General features: G+C 44.3%; 1 protein-coding gene across 8 annotated transcripts in view; it reads left to right on the plus strand.

Annotated features, from left to right (window-relative positions):
* Positions 1-19,873, plus strand: part of Dym (dymeclin) — a 305,354-nt gene that overhangs the window by 216,653 nt on the left and 68,828 nt on the right. For all 8 annotated transcript variants that reach the window (XM_052742555.1, XM_052742554.1, XM_052742561.1 and 5 more), the window contains one exon: positions 17,632-17,814. In XM_052742555.1, coding sequence (XP_052598515.1) covers positions 17,632-17,814 — 183 coding nt within the window. The remainder of the gene's footprint in view (positions 1-17,631; positions 17,815-19,873) is intronic.

A 19,873-nucleotide genomic window follows, 5' to 3' on the forward strand; every position in this document is an offset into this window, starting at 1 on the left:
AGGAGAGCCTCGCTGGCCCAGTGCTTGTCCTTGGTACCAGTGCTAGAGGAGAGCCTCGCTGGCCCAGTGCTTGTCCTTGGTACCAGTGCTAGAGGAGAGCCTCGCTGGCCCAGTGCTTGTCCTTGGTACCGGTGCTGAGAAAGGGAGCTGGTACATGAGGTACTTTGTTTCTGTTTGTACACTGGTTTTCTTGAATTTTAAACTGTGCTCATTTATTACATTGATGAAATTTTTTTAAGTTTAAGGGAAAGAAATATGAGAATTTAGAGGCAGACCCTCATAGGTCATAAATATTTGGAATCATTTTCAAATTTCACTTCATCCATAATTCCCAGAGTCCTGGCTTGTAGGAAGAGGCCTGTTGGTCTCACTCTAAAAGCCATAGTTGGTTTTTGGTATTTGGGGAGAGATTGGCACAAACTGCTGATGAATTTGTGTTCCAGCTTCAGGTATTTTCTCCTTCTGGAATGTCATTCAGCTGGAGGGCTCTGAGGATGTGTAGCTGATGAAGTATTGCAGCCATGAATGGGACATTTCCTATGCTCCTTCATGCAGGCCTCTCTCTACACCACATCTGTGTACCCTCCCTTTTCTCTGCCTTTATATCATGTCCCACAATTCACAACTCCCCCCATAGGACTCTTGAGTTCCACTTTTCATAAAAACATTCCTTATTTGTTAAGTGGATGACGTGTGTCATCTGGGAACATCATGATGGTCACCATTGGGAGAAATGAATAAACCTATCACTTAGCCTGGTGATCTGGAATTCTTAATCAAACTTCCAGATGACACTGAGCTCTACCAAGGCCAGATGACAGAGAGGCACAGACAGCATCCTGGGCACATGCTCTTCCAGTGTCCAAGTCATCGAAGCTCTTAAGGGCTGCATGGCATGTTTAGCTGGCACCTGCCTTGAAAGGTTTTGTCTCAGGCAGATTGCACCTGTCACGTTACATGTGCGGTTAATACACTGCGGATTTCCTTCTGCGCTCTTGTCTGCCTTTTGGTTTTCTTCTTCTTTTGGCTCAACATGTCTAATTTCTCATACAATTTACACAAATTTTAATAGACTTAAAATTGAAGCCACTGAGGTTATAATCATTCTTTAATTTGGCTTAACACACCAGAGTTAGAGATAGCTGGGACTTCTGGGTAATAATCAGCAGGTTAGTCCAAATAATGTCATAACACATTTCTTACATATTAATCAGATGTGCAGGAAAACCCTGCTTCCCAGAATGCTTGCTTAGAGAGGCATCGTTGCTTGAGTGTGCGGTGAGTTCCTAAAATGGTTTTTTACTGCCATCACCTAACTCCTAATGCCATGTCTCAGGAAATCCAAAGTGCAGAATTAAACCCCAGAGCCTTGCTTATTACACTGGGCAAGTGTTGTGCCACTGACTATATATATTTAGGGATATTTTAGCTGATGGTTAGTTTGTTGAGGGGGGGCGCATGTGTGCACATGTTCATGTGGGGACCCAAGGTCAGCCTCGAGTGTCATTCCTTAGACTAGGCAGGCTGCCAGCTAGTGACCCCCCAGGGATCTGCCTGTGACTACTTCTCCAGTGCTGGGATGACGAGCACACACCACCACACCCAACTCAGGGTTTGGGGGGGGGGCACACCTGTGCCATGGTGTGACGTGGAGGTGAAAGGGCAACCTTGTGAGCCAGTTCTCTCCTCCCTTGGTGTGTGCTCTAAGATCAAACGCGGGTCCATCTGCTTGCGTGGCAAGCACTTTGTTTTCAGAATCAAACCCAGAGCCTTGCCAGCTTCCCAGCCCTCACTGGCTTTGTTGGTAAAAGCAGTTTTTTCTATAATTGTTTCTGTGCATATTTAGGTCCTTGCCAAAGTTAAATGAATGACACTCATTATGAAAAAGACTTCCTGTCATCCTGTGCCTTGCTGGGCAGGAACGATGCAATGTGTGCGTTTGAGATAGCGTGAGGTAGTGTGCCATCTACCACCTCTAACTCTGGGTCTCCGGGAAAGCACGGTTTGCCTCTCACTAAATAGAAACCTGAAACTGCCTCTTCCTCATTTACAAACTTATGGACAGCTGACCAGAGAATTATGAACACTTCCTTTTACCTGATGCTAGTTTCTTTTCTTTTTCTTAATGGTCAAAGACCAGAAAGTCAGACACAAAGAGCAAATGTTGTAGTGGGGTGGGGGTTTTGTTTGTTTGTTTGTTTTATTTTGCTGAAACAAGGTGTAGTCCAGACTTACTGAAACCCAAAGTCATCCTGCTCCTGCCTCAGCCTCTTCAGTGTTGGAATGACAAGCATGTACGACCACACCCATCCAAAAAGTCCATTTTCATTGGCGTGCATTTCCATAGCACTTACAGTTCCCGAGTCATTTTTTAAACCAGACAACCCTGTAACTTGGCAGTATGGACAGGCACTGCATTTCTACTTAACGAACTTACAGTTCCCGAGTCATTTTTTAAACCAGACAACCCTGTAACTTGGCAGTATGGACAGGCACTGCATTTCTACTTAACGAAAGTCAGTTTCCTCAGAGGTTAAAGGAGTTGTTCACTTCAGAGAAGTCCTTGGACTCCTGGTCCAGCATTCCTGTCATCTCACTAGGGCATGGCTGTGAACACACACTGTTACTCTTACCAAAGGCCAAGCCCTGTCCCGAGTGCCTGTTTAACCCAGTCAGTCCTCAAGGCATCAGCATGGGTAGGTCCAGGAAGAAAGTTTTCTTGTCACTCTAATCCCAGCAGAAGCCATGATGTGACCAGCGGTTCAATGCATTCTAGTAATAAGCGACAGAAAGAAGCAAACGTTGTTGGAAGGCTTGACACACTATAGAAAACATCATTGTTATATTACTTCCTGTCAAGGTCACTGTGCTTTGAGAAGTGCCACCAAGTGAACCTGGTGGCCATGGATACAAGAACTTGGAAGCTTTCCCTTACAGCACACTTGTTACCACAGTGTTTTCCGTGTGGTTATTTTCTTCCCCATAACACAATCTTTTCCTTATCCCCAAAACAACCCAGGTAAGCTAAGAGCTGCATTAGGGGGGACTGAGGCCACGGGCTGTTGATGCATACTAGGAAAGCCCTAAGTTTGGCTCCCCAGCACCCACAGAAAGGCCTAGGCATGGTAACACATGCCTGTAAGATTACTGGAGAGGCAGACAGTAGGTTCTGGAGCTCACTGGCCACAAGCCTAGCTGAATATGCTAGCTCCAGGTTCTTCAAGAGACCCTGCCTCAAAAAAACAAGATGTAGAGCAGTAGAGGGCAGCCAACATGATTTCTGGCCTCCGTGTATGTGCACAAACATACACTCAAAAGAGGTGCATACAACAAAGGAAGAGATGGGGATCACATTCCTCTGTACAAGTAAACCATTACTGAGGACACTCCTGAAATAGCCTTGTTCTACATCAAATCAGCTCTTTCTCTGCCTCAAAAGGATTGCTTTATGTTATACAACAGTTTGTTTGCTTTTTATTTTAATTTTAGTCTTTTATTTATTGATAATTTCTAAAAACTTCTTCCCAGGAAATAAAAGTAGCTATCTGCCCAACCACACACACACACACACACACACACACACACACACACACACACACACACACACACACACACACACAGTTGTCCCCAGTTAGTACAATGCTAGACAGTCCTGACTCAGGATGTGACGATTACAATGTAGCATTCTAAGTTGAGCCATCTGAAGTCTGACCTGGTTTAGGCTGCATCTCCCCCGCTCCATTTCATAGCATATGAGCATAAAGACAGTACAGTGTATGAAGATTTTGAATTTTTAAGCATATAATCACAAACAACAATAGTTGAAATGGATTTTGTATGTTCTTTGCGTGCCTTGGAGGTTTAGGAATTATAAACCCACTCACATTGGTACTGGGACTATCTTGACACTTGCTGTTGTAAATGTTCTTTGTTAACATAAAGATCTTCAGACTGCTTTTGAATCAATTTCTGCCCTAAGAAATGAATTGCAAATTTAGTACAGGGCCACCTCCTGAAGTTTTTGAATGGTAATTGCTGGGCAGTAGACAGTTCCCATGGCAACATGATTGAGCCCTTGCTCTAATTGTAGGTACAGACTGAGTCACCTCCATTGCCACTGACCTTGACTGAATTATGGGTATTAGTATTTACCTGGACAAAAGTGTGGGTGTTGGTCCTGCTTATTAGGCGACTGTAACCACAGCTTTTGATCATCACAGTGGAATATGGGTATAATGCAGCAGGGTCTGAGTCAGGCTGTCTTCAGTTAGGGTCACCTGCATCAGTTAGGGTCACAGCATTAGACTTGGAGTATTTTTTAACTTATTTCTAAGAAATTAACTATTTATTGTAACAATAATATTTAAGATTTTAAAGTTCTCAGGTTAAGAGCTCAGAATTTTAATGCACATTTTTTACTCAAAAAGCTGAATGTATCTTAATGTTTTGCTCTTAAACATTTCCTTAATTAGTATTTGTGTCCATTCTGCATTTTTAAAAGATTTTATTATGCCAGTTGTGTGTGTGTGTGTGTGTGTGTGTGTGTGTGTGCGCTAGAGGTCAGAGATGTCAGACCCCTGGAACTAGACCTAGAGGCTAGAGTTATAAACTGCCCAAAATGAACAGTGGGATTCAAACTCAGGTCCTCTGGAAAAGTACCCAATGCTCTTAGCCAATGATTCTGCATTTTTCCCACGGTGTCGGTACATCCCTGTGGTGATATATTGTGTACCCCAAAAAAGCTCACTTGGGGATCGGAGGACAAAGCCAGCCATTAAATTAGACATAGAGGTCAGGCAGTGGTGGAACACACCTTTAATCCTATAGCTCAGGAGGCAGAGATCCACCTGGATCTCTGTGAGTTCAAGGCCACACTGGGCTACATGAGAGAAACAGAACCAGGCAGTGAAGTGGAATCTAATCTGCCTATGCTATATTGAGTGTAATGGCATTGGTTTTACTTTTACTTTTGAATGAACTTTACCATATTTTGAAGTCATAATTATGTTTCTGTTTTAAGAAAGAACAATATGGTTCTTTCTTAAGTTAAGTTTAGGGTGCTCGTGGCCAAGCCTGACACCTAAATTCAGGATCCACGTGGTGGAAGGAGAGAATGCCTCGAATTTGACCTCTGGTCTAAATGCTCACACCATGGCATGTTCATGCCCACATTAATAAATATCCACATTAATAAATAAATAACAACAAAAAACTGTTCTTGGTTCAACGGTTAAGAGCATTGGCTGCTCTTTCAGAGGATCTAGGTTCAATTCCCAGCACCCACATGGTGGTTCACAACCATCCATAACTCCAGTTCTAGGGGAGCCAACACCTTCTTGGCCTCCAAGGATACCACACATGTATATTCTACACATACATACATGCAGGCAAAACACCCATACACATAAACATAAATAAATGAACTATTTTTTTAAATGCTTCTATAGTTTTTTGTTGTTTTTGTTTTGTTTTGTTTTGTTTTTAGTTTTTCAAGACAGGGTTTCTGTGTGTAGCTTTGCACCTTTCCTGGAACTCACTCTGTAGACCAGGCTGGCTTCGAACTCACAGAGATCCACCTGCCTCTGCCTTCCGAGTGCTGGGATTAAAGGCGTGCACCAACCACCGCCCGGTTTTCTATAGTCTTATATAGCCTCTATATAAATTTTTACTTTTTTTTTGGCTAAAGTATTTTATAGTAAATCCTGAAATTTTATCTTTTCATACTTGGATACACATATCCAAAAATAATGTCATTTTCTTTTATAATCTCACACCATGTCTTAATTAGGGTTTCTATTGCTGCAAAAAGATACCATAACCACGGCAACCCTTAAAAAAGAAAACATTTACTTGGTGCTGGATTACATTTCAGAGGTTTAGTCAGTTATCATCATGGCAGAGTGCAGGCAAATGTGGTGCTGGAGAGGTAGCTGAGTTCTACATCGATCCACAGGCAGCAGGAGGAAAATGAGCTGAGACCTCAAAACCTACCCCGGTGGCACACCTCCACACCTCAACACCTCCACACCTCCACACCTCAACACCTCCACAACTCCACACCTCCACACCTCTTCCAACAAGGCCACACTTCTAACAAGGCCACACCTCCTCCAACAACACCACATCTCCCCCAGCAACACCACACCTCCTCCAACAACACCACACCTCCCAGAAGTGCCAGTCCCTATGAGCCTATGGGGCCATTTTCATACAAACTACCACACACTATTATCATATCGAACAAAAGCAGTAATATTCCCAAGGCATAATCTCATGTAGCATAATCATATTTCTCCTGAATTCTCAGAAATGGCTGTTGGCAATGTGTTAAAATTAGAATTAAAATTCGCACATTTGGTCGTTACGTCTCCTAAGATTTTAAATTAGAGCAATCCACTTCCCTTTTCGTTCCCAGCCATTATCATAGTGCAGAAGCCCAGCCAATCGTGAAGACTCCCCCGCATTCTAAGCGTGTTTTGTTGGTTGTTTTTTTATCTCCTATTGGCCCCCTCTTAATCTGTTCTCTCTTCCTCATACTTGCTGGAAATGGACATTTTTACTAAAGACTTGCATCAATGAGACAGATCTGTCTTTCTTGGCAAGAGTTCTTCAGAGAGGTCCAGCTTGCCTCCCACACCAGATTGGACGGCTCCTTTTAGTCCTGTTCTGTGATCTCCATCTTGATTGTGTTTCCCCAAACTGCAAATGCTGAAGCCCTGGCCACTGTGCCTGTGTTTGAATACTGGCCTTAATGAGGTAATTAGGATGAAAAGGGATCATAAGGGAGGTGCCCTCATCCAGTAGGGCTGTGGCCTTACAGGAAGAGGGAACACCAGAGCTCTCCCATCTCTCCTGCTCCCAGAGGAAGAACCCTGGGAACACATTGGGAAGGTGGCTGTCCCCAGGCTAGGAAGCTGCAAACATCCCTCGTGAAAGTCATGTGTTTGCTTTCTCATCTCTCTGGTTACATGTTAGTGTCTGTTTTTGTTTGCAGTTAGCAAAAACAAATATGCTACTTTAATTTTCTAATCTGTTCACTTAGCTTTTTATTATTATTTCTCCCATCATGCTTTCTTTGGGTTTATTTTGTTTATTATCTAATTTTACTGTTTATGAATGACTATACAGTTTTGCATTTTGCGGAGCTGGAGAGGGAGCACACCCTGTTCCCAGGAGCTCACAACTTCCACTTAGTGCTTCCTTGGGCACCTGCACTCACATGCACATATCCACACACAGACACACAATTAAAAAGTTGGGCGTTTCTCTTTGTCCGTTTTTAATTCTTTGAGACAGGGTCTCACTGTGTAGTTCTGGCTGGCCTCGAACTCACAGGGAAAACAAATTAAAGAGACTGGATTTTAATTTTTCATTATTGTGTTTATTTATTTGTATGTGCATGTGCACACATGTGGGCACACACACACACACACACACACACACACACACACACACACACATGTGCAGACAGATCAGAGGACAGCTCTTAGGAGTTCACTGTCTCCTGCCACCTTATGTGATCCATGATTTGAACTCGGGTCTTGGGGCCTGCATGTCAGTGTGTCATTCTGCCACACACACCACCTCTCAGGCTGCATTTCTCTTTAAAGACACCTTTGGTTGCAATTCTTCGTTACCAGTTACACTTGACTCTGAGCTAGTCACATTTTCTTAGTGATTTCTACGGTTCCTTCATCTGTTTTTCACTCTGTGTGACACGATGCTGTGTTTTTCTTTGTCTTGCTCTCCCTTCGTGTATGGACTCCCTGCTTCTATTTCATTAAATTCTTTTTCATTCAGGGCTGTTTGTTTTTTCTTTGAGGTGCCACACTTAAGAGCCTTGGCTGCCCTTCCAGAGGACCCAGGTTTAATTCCCAGCACCCATGTGGCTCTTCACAACAGTCTGTAACTCCAGTTCTAGGATTCCAGTGCCCTCCTCTGAGCTCCTTGGGCACAAGGCACGCATGTGGCCCACAGGCATACATGTGGGCAAAACACTCCTATACATAAATACAGTTTAAAATGGGGAGAAGACATTTTAAATTCTTCTTGCATTTGAAGTATTTGTATTCTAGAAATCTTTTTTTAGGAAATGGATTAGAAATCTTTCCTTTATGGTTTGTGGTAGTGTTTTTATTTTTCTGCTTGATTGCTTCTCAATTAGGCTGGACTCAGTACCTTTCCCTTCCGCAGGAAACAGAGTCTTAGCGTTTGCTAACTTTTCTCATGGATTAAGTCTTCCTGGGTCCTTGCCTGCCTTTCTCCTGCCTGTCTATGCTGCCATTTCTTGTCACGGGGTGGCTTTGCCCAGAATGTTGCTGTAGTAGAAATGTCCTCCACAACTTCAGCCACAGTCCAAGCCCTGGTGGTCAGCTCTCCATCTAGTGCTCTGCACACTGGCTGTGCTGGAGTCCAGCACCCCTGAACCTCCATGTCAGTTCACTTTCAGTGCCCTGCCTGGCCTCCCAGGGCTGCCCTCCTGTGACCACCCAAGTTCCCCAGTGCTTTTCCTCCCACTAGAATGGGTATAAGTAGCCCTTGGCTGTCACAACTGGCAGGTCCTACAGGCCCTGAGCCCATTCCGCGTGACCTGTGACCAACCGGAGTGCTCTAGTTGCGTGTCTTGCAGCCCCCTGCATTTACCGTCCTAACCAAACTGAGTTTCCCAGCCATGCCTTGTCCTCCTCGGTGTGAGCTTTCTGAGCGTGTCCTTCCCCCTCCTCATCCCTCTCCCGCAGCTCCTGCAGGTCTCCGCCTATTCACAAAACATACTCATTCATCACCATAGCTACTGTCATGGGCCCTTTTTATCTGCCAGGCGAAAGTGAAAATGTTTCAAATATTTCATTCACTCTTCACTTCCAATAAAACAAGTAGTACTCTCATTTTTCAGATGGAAAAGCTGAGGCTCAGAGGTCCCATGAACTACCTAAGAACACATAGCTACTTAAACAAGGGATTTAAATTGGCTGCCTAACTCTAGCCTTATGCTCATTCTGCTGAACCCCCACTACTGGCCAGCCCCACCCCAAGGGTCTCCACAGCATCCTGAGATTCCACCCCATCGGACACCTCTTCTCATTGGCAGCCCGTGGGAGGCTCTGTGTCTGAATTAGCACTCCATCTCCAGCACTCTGTGCTGCCTACAGGCATGTACTTCATTGTACTTACACACACTGTGATGGACGTCATGCGTCTCATAACTTATGTTTGGATGCTGGCTGTTGTCTGTTTTTAAGTGGGTACACCTCTGCTGGGATTTGGCTCCATCTGCAGTGTGCCACCTGCTTCAGATTCTCCCAACGGTTTCTTTATGCTGGGACAATGCTGGACTAGGGAGTCAGCATTTTTTCAGTGTCTTCTTTCAACTGTCCCTGCAGTGGACTTGGAAGAAAGATGCCTTTACTAGCCTTAAGTGTTGAGTCCCTCTGTGCACCTGAGTCTTAGCAATGGGGTTTTTTTTTCTTTTCCCCAATGGTAACAGCTCGCTCTCTCTCTCTCTCTCTCTCTCTCTCTCTCTCTCTCTCTCTCTCTCTCTCTCTCTCTCTCTCCCCCTCCCTCCCTCCCGCTCCCTCCCTCCCACCCACCCACCCTCCCTCCCTCCCTCCCTCCCTCCCCCTCTCTCTCTCTCTCTCTCTCTCTCTCTCTCTCTCTCTCTCTCTCTCTCGGGAATATAGGGTATTGAACACACTTGCTTTCCTGCCTCAGATCCCAGCGCTGAGGGTGTTCTTTTGTTTTGTTGGCTTCTATTCCTCTACCAGCATAAATGGATATTGGCTCGTGTCCTGGTGATAAGAGAAAGTGTCCTCCCTCAAATCCAAGCCTGAGTGGGTGGGTCCCTGCTTCTCCCTGGAAGCAATGGAAGTTTGCCTGTGTGCTCTTGGCCTGGAGGATTTGCTGCCCCAGCTCTTGCCTAGCACTAGAGGATGGGCACCACCTCCCTGCATCTGGGGTCCTGACCTTCCAGCTCACCCTGGCCACCATGCATAGCTGGGCTGAGTTCCATTCTGCACCAGCCCAGGTGAGAAGGTACTAACTAGTCTGCATCTCTCCTTACAGGAGTGAGGCCCTCCATGCGAATCATTTTATTTGGTTGACTTACACAATCCTCCCTGATGGGTGTAAGACTTCAGATTATGCAAGTTATCTGGCTTTTCTGATCAGAGAGTGGGAGAGGCATTCCTTGCCGCATTCCACATCCTAAGCAGGAACCCAAGTCCATGTCCCCGGTGTGCCCTCTCCCACCACACCCCTTCCCCTCACAGAGCCCCTTGGAAGAAACTGAAGCCCAAGAGAGTGATGTGCCCCGTGCTGCCAGCAGCCCCACGTATCATCATCCTCAGCACCACTGAGTCAGAGAGTGGTTGCCCTGGCACTCTCACAGGTCACTGGGGTTCTGTCCTCAAAGCCACCAGAGGCCGCATTCGACATGGTGGAGGAATCAAAACCAAAGTTTTAATTGGGTTGTTGTGAGGTCACTCTGAGGAATTTTGTGTGTGTGTAAATCTTGTTTTTTGGTAACTCTAAGGGAATTTGCTTTCCGGATTGAGTAATTTTTGCATTTTTTTGTGGAGGCTGAGACGAGTGAGAAGAGATTTTTTTTTTTAAACTCACACAAAGCACTTGTTTTTGCAAATAACTTAAGTCAGCTGACTCAGCACTCCTTATTACGGCGGCGGTCAGAGTGAGCCCGTGGCTCCAGAAGTCAAAGCTTAAAGGGGGAGGGGGGGCGGTGTTTGTTTGTTTGTTTGTTTTTGTCTTAGAACAAGGCACATCTTCCCAGGGCGTTGTTTTGCTGGGGTTTACTCAAGATTTTAGTTATTACAGGTGTGGAGGGTGTTTCTGGGATGGAAATGACGGCTGATTCTGAAGGCGAACATTCAAATCGTCAGACTCTGGCGTTGGTGCCGTCTCCACTGCTGGCAGAAGCCCGGGGAAGGTGGCCAGCTCTGCTCTGAATGGCACTCAGGGCTGCTGGAGCCTGACGGGCAGAGGACCCACTGCAGCTGACAGTCAGGGCAAAGCCGCCCCAGGCTGCGTTCTGGTCCCGAACAGCCCCGTCTCCAGCTCACGCTGCAGGAGCCCAGTCGGCAGACAGCTGGGCCTTGATCAGAACATTCCTTTTTTTTATGAATTGTCTGGCCATCCGCCAGTTATGGAAAACTATGTTAACTTAACCAATGTCCCCTAGTGGCCACAATTACCTTGCCGCCCTGCCACAGGTGCCAAGACAACAGTGTGATGTAAATCACGGCTCCCACGGCTCTAGCTGAGGCCTGTGGGCCACATTCAGACTGTGTCCAAGAAAGGTGAGGAAGACCACAGGATTTTACATTCCCGTCCCAGAGCAGAGCGCCAGAGCCCAGCTTCCACTCCACCTGCTTCCCCTACTTTATTAAAGTTACCTGTTGTCTCCTTTGGTCCAGGGATTCATTCCTGGGCTATAATTTGTGTGTAATATAAGGCCAGTTCTTTGTATCACAAGCGGATGTTTTGGGACAGATCCAGTTCTGGCTAGAAATAACGTGGTCCCCAAGCTTTTCAGTGTGTGTGCCAATGAATTAACAACCTAAAGATAACGAGGGTCTATCACCAAAAGATTGCCTTTGAAGGCCAGGGAGCCGTGCCTCTGCATTTCCTCTCCTCCCCGCCTTTGGCAGAGTCCCATTAATTTTGTTGAAGGTTTTATTTTCTGCTGAAAATGCAGGAAATTTAGACAACTTTCTTGGAATCCCCCCAAAACTAATACAAACAAGATACATATGCTTCTCTTAAGGAAACTAAAAATAAATGATTTGAAACTGTATAAATTCCCTCTTAAAAGGAAAAGGAAGTTTATAAAATGAGAGGCAACTCTGAGTGTTGTTAACTGGGTAAAATATTCCCCCAACTGCCGACTTATCCATCGATCTTGAGTTACTACTTAACATAGAGTTGTTGGGTTTTCATCCCTATATGTACAGACAATCAGGGATTGTTGGATCAGACACACACACACACACACACACACACACACACACACACACACACACACACTTGACTTGCTGACTTGGTCTGGGCTCCATTCTGCCATGCATCTGCATATACTAAGAAAAGCAGACGTGAATCCAAAAGGCGCCCATTTTTGTTCCTCTGGAGACTTGGTTGCTCTACCCATGAGCTATCACAAGGACTCTTCCTTTTGAAATAGGGATTTCCCCTGTAGCTTCGAGTAGCCTAGATCATAAGGTCTTCCTACCTCTGCCCTGAGTAGTATTTTGTTTTATGTTTGTTTTTCTGAGGTAGAGTCTGGAACTTGACTGGCCTGGAACTCACTATGTAGTTAGACCAGGTTGGCCTCGAACTCACAGAAATCCACCTGCCTCCGTCTCCTGAGTGCTGGAATTAAAAGCTTGTGCAAGCACACCCAGATATCTTTCTTAGTCTTAAATGAGCCAAAATTTACTTTTATTATTTGATTGTAAGATTTTTTTTTTTTAATGTATGAGTGTTTGCCTGAATGCATGTCTGGTGCCCACAAGTCAGAAGAGGGCATCAGATTCCTAGAACTGGCGTTACAGATGACTGTGAGCCTCCATGGGGTCCTCAGACCTGAACCCAGGTCCTCTTTGAAAACAGCAAGTGCTTTTAACCACTGAGCCATCTCTAGAGCCGCATACTTGCATTAAATTTTGACTGGTCCTTTGGGGGATCGTATCCAGAAAACTGATTTACACTGTAGAATAAGATAACCTTTATAAAAATGATATTTTTTAAAAATAACCATGTTCCCCCTAGTCTCTCAAAATCAGCTTTGCCAGAGATACAGTTTGAGCTGGCTGTGGGACTGGTGGTCAAGCTGCCATGGTAACCTACATCTAAATCCCAACACTCTTGAGTTTGAGGCCAGCTTGGTCTGCAGAGAGACAGTTACAGGGCAGCCAGGACCACACAGAGAAACCCTGTCTTGGAAAAGAAGATTAAGAAATGTGATTTCTGCCGGGCAGTGGTGGCGCACGCCTTTAATCCCAGCACTCGGGAGGCAGAGCCAGGCGGATCTCTGTGAGTTTGAGGCCAGCCTGGGCTACCAAGTGAGTCCCAGGAAAGGCGCAAAGCTACACAGAGAAACCCTGTCTCGAAAAACCAAAAAAAAAAAGAAATGTGATTTCTGAGTTCTTTGCCTTTTTATTTTTTTCATTTAGTAGTAATAGATAAAGTAAAAATGATCCTTTTTTTAAGTACTTTTTCTTTTTTTTTTTTTTTTTTTTTTTTTTTGGTTTTTTGAGACAGGGTTTCTCTGTGTATTTTTGTGCCTGTCCTGGATCTCGCTCTGTAGACCAGGCTGGCCTCAAACTCACAGAGATCCGCCTGCCTCTGCCTCCTGAGTGCTGGGATTAAAGGTGTGCGCCACCACCGCCTGGCTTTTTTAAGTACTTCAAAGTCTACAAGTTCCCACTTTGGAAAGAAGTCAGGTACTACTTCTCTTGGGGTCCCCCTACTCGACCCCACATCACACAGTTTTAAGGACTTTACAAATGCTACTGAGTTGGAGCTTCACGCAAACACTATCTACTAGGAGACTGAGGGGTTAGTGCAGCGGTACAGCTCTTTCGTGCATAGCATGCTCAAGGCCTGGGGTTCAACCCTCAGCACCACTTTTAAAAAGTCAGGAAGTGCAGAAAAGCATGGTTAAATAACCTTTTAGCTCTGTCTAAAGTAAGTGCTGGGATTTGGGTGGTACTGTCATTAAAAAGAAGCACTCCAATTAATTTCATGCTAATTTTTCATCCTTTTACAAGTAGTGGTTATTGCCTAATAATGCTTTTTAAAATGAAAGAAGAAGAATTTTATTGATTTCCTGTCATGTCCTATGGGCACCTGCCTCAGAATTCAGTCAAAGTGGCAACTTGAAGATTCAAATGAAGCTGCAGATTGTATTTATTGGGATGGTGTTTCTTGGAAAGTAGAATTAACCAAATGTTTGGTATCTTTGTTTTTAGCAAATCTGAATTCCCCTGGCGTACATGATTATCTCATGATCTGCTTGGTGCCTGGAAGCTACAGTTGATCTTCCAGCGGGGATGCACAGACCCACAGAGTAGTTTCCAGGAAACAACACAGTAGGCACTCTGGCTGTGTCCTGAAGGATAATTAAAGTGGTTAGCAAAGAACGACCGCCATTTAAAATGGCAATGGACTAGTGGCCAGAGCTATGTGTTGCGTCTTCAAGAATAGGCTGGTTGACCATTGGGATGGACATGAGAGAGCGGGGTCTAGCACCGAAGTAGCTGCCAACCTTAGTGCCCAGCAGTTCCAAAGCATACTTTAGGATCATGACTGAGCTGAAGAATTACCAATTTGAGTAAAATGATGTATATAGCAGTTCTTGGTACAATTTTAGGGTCATAATTAAAATCAATCAATGTAGATACCTGACTTCAAAGCAACCTCATTTATTTCTCAAGAATTGGTACCTTTCAGAGCCCTTATGGGAATAACTATAATTGGAATCCAGCTGGTGCAGTCTAAGGGCTGCCAGAGTTCTGTGCAACCTCCATCCAATAGGACTAATGGTGCATACTAGTTAAATATTTAGAATTTCACCCAGGCTGTGATCAAGAAGAAAACTGACCTTATCTCATGTGCTGTGATTTAGAGTCAACTTTATATTGACATTTTAATACTGTAAATTATTTACAATGTTGTATGTTAATAGAGATATTGATGGAAAGTTATAGTCAGTGACTCATCCTAAGTTAAGCTTAAACTTCTAAATTATAATAATTTATTTTTGTTTCCTTATCAACTCACAACCCAAACTGCCTTACCGTCCAGCAAAATTTGACATCATGTAAAATATCTTTACTCTATTTCCCCAAACCGTATTTCCAGTTAATCTAAATAATGATAGAAACTTTTTTCTTGCCACTTTATATATATGCAGTTAAGTGTAATATGTTAAAGGATAGCATCAGAACTTACCAGAGAACAGGTGTGGCGGCATCTCCTTTAACCTCAGCACTTGGACGCAGGTGGATCTCTATACATTCCAAGACAGCCTGGGCTCCATTGCAAATTCCATGCCAGCCAAAACTATGTAATAGAGGGACCCTAATAGAGAAAAAAAGGGAAGTTACCTCAGAAACAGTATCAGAAAAGTTAAATAGAATACCTAGTAACTCCTTTAAATGTGAGAAAGTTCATATAATTCTGAAAGATCCTTTTGTTGAGGTTGGTCACAGTAAACATGGGTACACACCAGCATAGTGATGCACACCTGTAGGCCCGGCATCTGAGAGGAAGAAGCAGAGAGGCAAGGCTGGCCTCAGGGTTCAAGGCCAGCCTGGGCTACTTGAAACCCTGTCTTTTAAAACACCTAATGCAGGGCGTGCTTATTGATTTTAAAGTCTTAAAGCTTCTACTTTATACTTCCCTGACTTGTGTTTTAGCTTGAGTTTAAGTGAACAAGTCCTGATTGTTTCAGCAAATTACTTAAACATTGGGAATAAACTAAGCTATCGGCACATAGAATGGAAATGTGAATTAAATATATCAGAACTTACACTGAACTAAATTGATGTGTAAAATATTCATTACCATAAAATGCAGAAATAATCTAGCATCTTGACATGCTTCTGAAATAATTAACTATCAGACTGGGTTTTTCTTTTCTTTTTGAGGGGGTGGGTGGGTATGTTTGGGGTTTCGGGGGGTTGGGTTTGGGTTTTTGGTTTGTTTTTGTTTTTCCGTGACACATGTCTATGTAGCCCTGGCTGTCCTGGAACTCACTCCATAGACCATGCTGGCCTAGAACTCATAGAGATCCAACTGCTTCTACCTCCCGAGTGCTGGGGTTAAAGGTGTACACCCCCACCACCATCTCGGGCTAAGTTTTTCTAAAATGACCTCAGAAAATTCTGAAACGAGCTGGGTGGTGGTCGCAAATGCCTTTAATCCCAGCACTTGGGAGGCAGAGCCAAGCGGATCTCTGTGAGTTCGAGGCCAGCGTGGTCTACAGAGAGATCCAGGACAAGCACCAAAACTACACAGAGAAACCCTGTCTTGAAAAACCAAAAAAAGAAAGAGAGAGAGAGAGAGAGAGAGAGAGAGAGAGAGAGAGAGAGAGAGAGAGAGAAAGAAAGAAAGAAAGAAAGAAAGAAAGAAAGAAAGAAAGAAAGAAAAAGAAAAGAATTCTGAAACTCATTCCTCTTCTAAGTAGGAGGGCAGAACAGCTAAAAGGACCTTCTGACAAATGTTATCCTTCATCACTTATGAAGTTGGAGGCTGGTTCCCCCTTTGTTCTGAAAACACAAGCTTAGGCTTATAACAAGAAGGCGTTTAAAATACATAGCTGTGCCCAAAATGAGGTCAGTATTTCTTTTTTTTTTTTTTTTTGTTTTTTTTTTGTTTTGTTTTTTGAGACAGGGTTTCTCTGTGTAGCTTTGCGCCTTTTCCTGGAACTCACTTGGTAGCCCAGGCTGGCCTCGAACTCACAGAGATCCGCCTGGCTCTGCCTCCCGAGTGCTGGGATTAAAGGCGTGCGCCACCACCGCCCGGCGAGGTCAGTATTTCTCAATGCACCCCAAACAGATCAAGCGTTTTAGGTAGGGAACAGATTGGCCAAGGAGCTGCCGGGCAGGGGCGTCTGGGAGGTCAGTGGTTGGTGGCACAGCACAGGAGAGCCTCAGAGAAGGTAGTACGGGCATGCCCGGGCTCCCTGCCGGGAGGGAGCTAGGAGGCGGCTGAGCCAGAGCCTTGCTGGTTGCTTACTTTGAGTTTTGCTGTCTTACAGTCATTCCACAGATTTCAAAAGTCTTAGTTATCATTCTCATCCCAAACTTCCGCACAACTTTCTCCTCCCTCCCCCTCCAAAAAAAAAAAGAAAAGAATCTAAGGAAAGAAGAGTCTGTTGTGACTCACAGTTGAGAGGAACACAGTTGAGAGGAAGCGGGGTGGCAGAGCATGGGGGTCAGTCCCATTGTAGCCTCAGGTGGGGAGCAAAGAAGGCTGGGACTCAGCTTATCTTTCTCCTTTTCCCTTTTTACTCAATCTCGGGCCCCAGGGGATGCGACTCTGCCACCCACATTCAGGGGTAAACCTCAGTTTACCTCTGGAAACTCCTTCAAAGACGTGTGTAGATGTGTTTCCTGGGTGGTTTCCAATGCAGTCAAACTGACAGTGGGGACAAACATTACAACTGTGAACTCTGAGGAAACGGACAAAATCACAGGCCATGTATCTGTAATATAAAGCCGCCATGGCAGGGCAGAACACTGAGGTCGGGCCCTGATGGAAGTCCTCTCCTGGGAGCGGGTCAGGCTTCGGCACTGGGCTACGCTGTGGCAGTCTAATGATTTATGCAATAAGGATCTCAAGGTGGGAGCTAAGTAGACTGCAGATTTTCCTCTAGATTCGCTTGTGTTTAATTTCTTATCTGAAATTCCAATTATCCCATACTGAGCTTAAACAAATTTAACTCCCATCTTTTAGTAACTGATGAACCTAATTCTGAAATTCTTGACAACATCTTGAAGGGCGTTCCTGCATAGTCTTTCCAGTGCTGTTAAAATTGTCAGTGGTCACTTGTATTCCGATTACTTTGTGGTGTGGAACAAACACTGACTCCCTCTTGGGGTTTCCTTTCTTCCTAAGGCACAGGACCTCAGTGTCATTGAAGAAGTAATCCGAATGATGTTGGAGATCATCAACTCCTGCCTGACAAATTCTCTTCACCACAACCCAAACTTGGTATATGCCTTGCTCTACAAACGGGACCTCTTTGAGCAATTCCGAACTCATCCTTCATTTCAAGACATAATGCAAAATATTGATCTGGTAAGTGTACGTGGGGGCATTCAGTCTCTGTTATTTTTATTGTTCTTTTTTGATCCACTGAGTAGCCCAGGTTGTCCTCAAACTCATGGTCCTCTTGCCCCCATCCTCCGAAGCACTGGGATTTATAGGCATGGCACCACACCCATCGTGAGTCTTTTTTAAGTAGTAAAGGTGAGAAAGTTCAGTTTAGCGAACTGTGGTAAGAACGATCCACTGGCGGTGACTCCCTTTGGACGTGGACCATATTTACACGGGCTTTGCCCTCACAGTTTGTTCCATCTGTTTTCCGCGTGTTTTGCTCTAACAGTCGTATTCTCTCTGCACGTGTGTTAAATGCCCATGCTTAATAGAATTGAGTTCATGATTTCCTTAATACAATACTGTATTCTTACTGAATATTTGTTAACATTTTTTATAACGTTATCCATCCTTCTAATATCTCCAAGTTTAATAGCTGCCTGGCCTATATTGTAGATGTCCTAAAATATATTTAACTTTTATTACATTGTTCATTTTTATCATTTCCAGTGTTCCTTATCAATTTGTAATCAATGAGCAACTTGTAAATAATCATCTCACACTTAGTTACAATTTTCGTCTTTTTGGTCATTAGTTTTTTTGAGACAGGATGGCCTCAAACTCCCTGCATAGTTGAGACTTGCTATGATCCCCTGTCTCCATCCACCTCTTAAGATCTAGGTGACCACACGAAAATCTGTCAATGTAATACACCATATAAACAAACTGGAAGATCTAGGTGACAGGTGTATGCCATCATGTCTGGCTTATTTTGGATAGAGTTTTAAAACTGGAATTTTACTGATTCTCGCCATCAGAGGATGTCTATCTATTTTCAAGATTCAGTACAGGCTGCCAAATTGCTTTCCAGAAAAATGATACAATTTGTACATCTGTGTATTGTCATGTGTTTCCACGGGTGACCCATGGAATGATACTCTGTGCTTTCGTAACTTTGAGCATGACAATTACTAATATTTGTCATTGTTATAGCAAAAATGGATATTTCATCTTGTTTGTTTGTTTGTCTTTCGAGGCAGGGTTTCTCTGTGTAGCCCTGGAACTCGCTTTGTAGACCAGGCTGGCCTGGCCTCTGCCTCCCAAATGCTGGGATTAAAGACATGCCACCACTGCCTGGCCTCATCACTATTTTAACTTCACTCTCTAGGATATGTAAATATTTTTTTATGTCCGACTACTTCCTGCTCTCTCCAAAAACAGTTTCGCTTATTTTTTTATTGCTATGTGGTGATTTCTGATTCATTGGGGTCCATAACTATTTCTTAAGTAGCTAGCATGATTCACGGAGTATCCTTGTGTGGGTTACATTTGGGAAGATATTTAATAGTTACATTGTCCTCCAAGCATGGATATATAATTTCACGAAGAGTGCACATGTGCGTATCTACCTCTCAGGTGTCTGTCTTTATTAGTTAGCTCTCTGTCCCTGTGACTGACGTGCCTGAGGGACAACATAGGAGAGGTTAGATGCATGCTGAGTCACACTTGCTGAGGTTTCAGACCTTAGTCCTCACCCTCAATGACACCATCACAGCAGAAACCTGTGGAAAGGAGGCTGCACCTCATGGTAAATAGGAAGCAGAGAGTAGAGGAAGGACTGAGGACCGAGCGGAACATTGCAAAGCTCAGCCCACCTCCTAAGGACTCTTCGCCTCCCAGAACAGCACCACCAGCTAGGGACCAACACTGTGGAGTTGCCAGGTGATGTGTATCAAACCACAGGGGTTACCACGGGGCACCCCCCCCCCCCCCCCCCCCGTTCAAGGTTCAACCGTCTGAGGTTCTACATCTAGTTTTACCCATCCTGTAACGGCATCTCATTACAATTTTACCTTGTAATTCCTTGATTGCTAGTGAGGATAGGCAAGTTTCATGGAGATTCAACATTGGAATTAACTGTTTTGTGAAGCTCTACTTAAATCTTTTGCCAGGCTGGGCGTGATGGTGCATGCCTTTAATCCCAGCACTGGGGAGGCAGAGACAGGTCTCTGTGAGTTATTCCTTGTTCATACTGCAGTTC

Source organism: Peromyscus californicus, unplaced genomic scaffold (assembly GCF_007827085.1).
Source record: "Peromyscus californicus insignis strain IS unplaced genomic scaffold, ASM782708v3 Scaffold_17__1_contigs__length_78620276, whole genome shotgun sequence".
Taxonomy (NCBI): domain Eukaryota; kingdom Metazoa; phylum Chordata; class Mammalia; order Rodentia; family Cricetidae; genus Peromyscus; species Peromyscus californicus.